This window comes from Oncorhynchus tshawytscha, linkage group LG08, assembly GCF_018296145.1.
Source record: "Oncorhynchus tshawytscha isolate Ot180627B linkage group LG08, Otsh_v2.0, whole genome shotgun sequence".
Taxonomy (NCBI): domain Eukaryota; kingdom Metazoa; phylum Chordata; class Actinopteri; order Salmoniformes; family Salmonidae; genus Oncorhynchus; species Oncorhynchus tshawytscha.
Genome location: NC_056436.1, coordinates 51,737,028 through 51,743,027, shown reverse-complemented (window position 1 = coordinate 51,743,027; position 6,000 = coordinate 51,737,028). Strand labels below are relative to the sequence as shown.

Genomic DNA, 6,000 nt, shown 5'->3' with positions numbered 1-6,000 from the left:
CCTAGGAAGAAACCTAGAGGAACCAGGCTATGGGGGATGGCCAGTCCTCTTCTGGATGTGCCGAAGAGGAAGATAGTAAGTTGGCCATGTATTGATAGAAAAATCACTGTAGAAAAATAGATTTAAAAAAAAAGTAATTTCTGTATTGCCACAAGAGGTCTTAGATAGGGTCAGATATTAAAGGGAGGCAAGATTAACACCAAATTGAAGTTGAGCTAACAAGAATATGTTGCTGTGCCTCATTACATGACAATTGGAAATCTCTGGTGCAGTAAAAACTCCTCTCCCAATCTGAGTCAGCAGCAGTTACCGGAGCTTGACTTTGGCAAATGTAATTGCTTTTGCTCAGGGGATGGATTATCTTCACACACACTTGTTATCGAAAGTTTGAATCTATGACACAAGACAGGAAAGACCTGGGTCCTGGACCTGTGGAATGCAATACTGGTGTCCGAGGCATCCTTGGTGAATTGACATTTTCATTCTCAGTTCCCCATGTAGAGCTAGCAGAGCAGAAAACATATGAGTACTTTTAGATAAGTGGCAAAACTTTAGATTTTAAAGTAAAGCCAATGGACTTAACAAAAAAATGTGTATTGTTTATACTTAGCTTTACTTTCACCTTTCAGACAAAACTTGGAGATATTTTCATCTCATCAAATCCTTGTTTGAGAATTTAAAGGATTCCTAATTTACTGTAAATGTTGCTGCATAACTAACTGCAAAATACACCAGTGTAAGGGTGTGGTATAGTAGCCTACTTGCAGTGCTCCTAAACCATTTCAGTGAAATAGATCATGCAAATTACAAATGAGAGTTGTAATTGAGTACTGACAGAGTAAAATGGTTTGATTCACTTTTGTATACACTACAGTAGGTGAAAAGGTGATATTTATTCAGACAATTGGTCAGGTCTTCAGGACAACACAGCTGATTGTATCATCATCATCCGTTCTTCACCCAAACTATTTCAAGGAACTAATTTGTGAAGCACCTTCAGCGTTTCTCTGAATGAGTTAATCTCTTTAGAAAGGGAAAAACACAAAGAAGCATTTGTGAGTTATAGGTACGCCAGGCAAAAATATCATAATCCTATTGAATACTGTTCACTAAAAACACCACATACAGAAATGGTCAAGCATGATGTGTGCTTTGAATGGGTTCATTCACCGACCAAAGTTATGTCCTTTCATATACAGTGTCTTGCAAAAGTATTCATACCCCTTGGATTTCCTCACATTTTATTGTTACAATGTGGGATTAAAATGAATAAAAAATATTTTAAAAAGTTTTGTCAATCTACATAAAATACTCTTATGTGAGTGGAAGAGAATCAATTTTTTCAAATATATAAATTAAATAACTGAAATGCTGTTGTTGCATAAGTATTCAGCCCCTTGTGTCAATACATTTTAGAAACACCTTTGGCAGCGATTACAGCTGTGAGTCTTCTTGGGTCTTTTAGAGCTTTACACATCTGAATTGTGCAATATTAGCCCATTATTATTTTCATAATTCTTCAAGCTCTGTCAAGATGTTGGGGATCACGGCTGCACAGCAACTTTCAAGTCTTGCCATAGATTTTCAAGCAGATTTAAGTCAAAACTGTAACTTGGCCAGTCAGGAACATTCACTGTCTTCTTGGTAAGCAACTCCAGTGTAGATTTGGCCATGTGTTGTAGGTTATCGTCCTGCTGAAAGGATCATTTATCTCCCTGTGTCTGGTGTAAAACAGACTGAAGCAGGTTTTCCTCTAGGATTTTGCCTGTACATCGCTCCATCCCACTTATTTGTATTCTGAAAAACTCCCCAGTATTTGCCGATGTCAAGCATACCCATATAATGACACAGCCACCACCATGCTTGAAAATGAGGAGGCAGTTACTCAGTGATGTGTTGGATTTGCCCCAAACATAAGGCTTTGCATTTAGGCCAAAAGGTATATTCCTTTGCCATTTTTTTTTTGCAGTATTACTTTAGTGCCTTGTTGTACACAAGATGCATGTATTTTGTATTATTTTCTCTTTCATTTAAGTCATTATTGTCGAGTCACTACAATGTTGTTGATCCATCCACAGTTCTCTCATCACACCCACCCTATATCTGTTCTAAAAATCACCAATGGCGTCATGGTAACATCCCTGAGCAGTTTCATTCCTGTCCTGCAGCTCAGTTAAGGACTGAAACTATGTGTCTGGGTGGTGTAATACATAATCCACAGCCTAATTATTAACTTGACCATGCTTAAAGAGAGATTCAATGTCTGATTTGTTATTGTTACCCATCTATCAATCACTGCCTTTCTTGATGAGGCTTTCCAAAAGCTCCCTGGTCTTGGTAGTTGAATCTGTGCTTGAAATGTAATACTTGACCGAGGGACCTTACAGATGTTGTATGTATGGGGGACAAAGGAAAGGTTAAGCCAATCAAAAAAAATCATGTCAACCCCTATTATTTTACACATTGGGTCCATGTAACCTATTATGTGATGACCCCTGAGCTAATTTAGGCTTGCCTGAACAAAGGGGCTGAATAATTACCCAATTACGCTATCACATTTTCATTCATCTTTAAAAGATGTTTGAATTTTTCATCCACTTTGACATTAGAGTATTTTGAGTCGATTGTTGACAATTTAAATACATGTTAATCCCACTTTGTAACAAAATAAAATGTGAAGAACTCCAAGGGCTGTGAAAAACTTTGCATGGCACTGTATCACATAGGGCCCTTTAACTTCGAATGCATTTGTATCGAATTCCTCAAATGCTGTGTATATAGTTGCATAATGCAATAGGTGATATACTCCCTGAGGACAAGGCCTATGCAGAAATAGGATGGTTCGTGTGAAAAGAGGGGCCCCTCATCCTCTCCCTTACAATTGGGTTTAGTGGGTCAAATATATCTCCCAGTCATGCAATGTGTCCTTCATACTGGTGTTTGAAGGGAGGAAATGTCACATTCCTGTAGTTAATGACTCACCCTGTTGAGAAGGAACTGTTTGTTGTTATCTTGGATATAACAGTCGTACTTGTGTGTCCATGCGAGTTTGCTGCGGGCTCCAACAGATTGCTTATCTAGAAAGTGGGGCGGTGCTTGCCTGCAAAAGTGGAAATGGTGAATAATGGATGAAGAAGGATGCACCTACATTCACTCGACACTCCACAAGCCTGCTGCGATGCTATCACTTTCACATTGGAAATGTGCGCAGCGTGCAGGTAAAGTGATTCTGACTGGCTGAAAAATAAAATATATTACATAAAGTGTGGGTTACCACATGTGGGGCCTACCATGGGTTTTGATATCTGTGGGTGACTCTGTCCTCAAGGGCTGAGCGGAATTCAGCTCTCTGTAGGAACAATATGGTCTGAGTAACTTTGAAAGTTGTATGTTATAACATTTGAATGAAGAGAATAAATTGTCTCAATTAAAAAGTGGCTTGTCTTAATACCGATGTAATGCCAGCATCAGAATGAATAGGGTCATGAATCTGACAACTTTGAGAATCGTGATTTGAGTATTGTTGTCTTCTGACAACATTCTGAGCACTGTGTCCATTGTGACATTTGTTGAGAATCATGATTTACAGTTTTGAGCATTGCGACAGGTGAGCAGTGCTCGACTTGGACAAAATAGATGCCGGCTCTCATTTTGGGTGCCAGTACTGTTTACATTTATAGATGCAGGAGCTCCACAATACTTTTGAGCTAATATTCTATAAGAGGAACAGGAGCTCACGCAGTAGAAAATGTGAGGTGCCGGTACACAGCTCCGGTGAGCTCCTGGCCAAGTCAAACACTTGGTGAGCATTATGACTTCATGACTACAGTATTTTCTTAGGACATCATTCTGGCCATTGTGACAGGTGAGTATAATAGCCATATAATTATTAATTAGAATACTAGAAAGGGTTTGAACCTTTTTATGACGGTACAAAAGTCAGCCATGTTGGTCAGGGAGTTGGTCAACCATGGTTTGCCAGTGCTGTGATAAGATAGTGAAGAATGTATCTGCACTGTTTTGTGTTAGCTAACTAGCCAGCCAGTTTTAGGGGAATGATCTCATTAATTTTTCAAACGAACTGTCAATATGCCAACATTCCATTGAAACACTAGAGTCAATCCACAGCCATACAGTGGCTCAAAGCAGTTGATGATCGGATTTAGACAAGTTGTAAATCCAACAAGTACTGATATTGTATCATATAATAGCACTCATTTGCGGACTGTTTACATATATTTTAGAGGATATTTATACAGAATTGGTATAAAACCCATAAACTGTATTTATAATTATATGAAAATATTTTAGGTTGACTATAATTCCATTAAACAATTTCTGATACATCACATGCCTTACTTTATATGTCCTGCATAAGTAAAAGCAGGAAATGCATCACCTATGCCTCTAATTCCATTCGTTCCAATTCAGACTGGTTTTGGATTTCTGCCTGACCAAGATGGCTGACATTTCCAGCCCATTATGGAACTTTGAGGGCTTATGAAATAAAATATATGATGTAGCTAATCTACTAAATGTTCATCAAGGTTGCCTAACTCCCTCCTTTATTAATAATCAAATTAACATCCAGCTCACAGGCTTCATTTGGGCCCCACCTTAATTTGCATATTGCTGAGCAGCGTCCTACTGTTCAACAGCTGGTGATATTCCATGCCCCATCCCACCCCTCCAATGCAACACTGTTTGGGCATGGGGGGTGGGGCGCAGGGAGCAGGCCGGCACAGGTAATTCAAATCGCTTGTACCCTCAGGTGTCAAAGGGCCAACGCCAATGTAGCGGGGAAAGTCGATCAATCTTGCCTTGTAGTCTCCAATTCCATCTGGACCTTATTAGAATCAATATAATGAAATGTGAGAACCATTCAGAAAATAGTGAGCTACACAGAGCCCTACTCTAAAGGTTTATGCTATCCAGAAATCTTGGGACGTCCATACCCTAACTCTTACCTAACTATTACCCTAACCTTAACCATTTTAATTGAGAACTTCCATGGGGTGACGTCAGAGTTGGTATGTCCAAAGTATCCTGTTTAGAGTTCCCCCCAGTCTAAAGTAGCACACTTAGGAGTAGGGTGGTTCCATTTTACAGAAAGTGCATTGCCAATGAAGAGGCTGTGTCAAGTATCTCTCATCCACTCACCCCCACGGTTTCTTGTCCTGACCTATCTACATGTCATTAAAAAAATATATATATTTATAATGACAAACTCCTAATGTATAACTTCCAAAATAGGCCTAATTATATACATCATGAATAAAATGGAACATACTGTAGGCTACACACAATAGCCCATGTAATAAGAGGTGATTGTTGTGTAACCTATTTCTACCCTTGAAACATTCTACATCAAACCCAATAATTATGTGACACATACCTGTAAAAAGCATCCTTTGACCATAGGCTTGGGGGAGCCTTACTTGTACCACTGTGCTACTCTCCATTGGAACTGTTATTTTTGGACTAGACACCAGCAGCCGAGTACACGGTTACAGCAGCACGCCCGAGGGCGATAATGTGAGGGTGCTGGTCATGGGGTCAGTGGGCTGTTGCCATGCGACTAATGCTTGTCACGGTGTCAGTGTTTGAATGCATTAGTGCCGCGTTCTAGTATTATTCGGAACTAGGGAACTCGGAAATGTCCGACTTGCTAACTCCATCTGCCGTATTTAATGAACCAGCAAGTTGGACATTTCCGAGTTTCCTAGTTCCGAGTAGTATTTGAACGCGACATTAGCGACTCGGTTGTGTCATAATTACCTCCAATTCAGTGTCCAATTTTACAAAATGTAATTGTACCATGGTCCACCAATTTTTCTGGAAACCTTGAACAGCACTGGAGAATGTCAAATATAACATCTGGTTAGAATATAGCAGAAATAAATCTAATATAATTAAATGGAATCGAACATAAGTTTTTCCCATTTCCTATTTCTACACTTGACATTTTCCTCCATAGATCAAAGAATAATTAAATTCCAT

The 6,000-nt window shown here is 39.3% G+C and overlaps 1 protein-coding gene across 1 annotated transcript; it reads right to left on the bottom strand.

Annotated features, from left to right (window-relative positions):
- On the bottom strand, positions 1 to 5,571 carry LOC112256344 (uncharacterized protein C4orf45-like). The gene is made up of 5 exons (XM_024429518.2): positions 5,396 to 5,571; positions 4,617 to 4,846; positions 3,291 to 3,349; positions 2,983 to 3,100; positions 1 to 1,023 (listed from the first exon to the last, which is right to left on the bottom strand). Exons 1-5 carry the CDS (start codon positions 5,460 to 5,462, stop codon positions 997 to 999), a joined length of 501 nt encoding a protein of 166 aa, XP_024285286.1. The 5' UTR covers positions 5,463 to 5,571; the 3' UTR covers positions 1 to 996.
- Between the last annotated feature and the right edge of the window lie 429 nt (positions 5,572 to 6,000).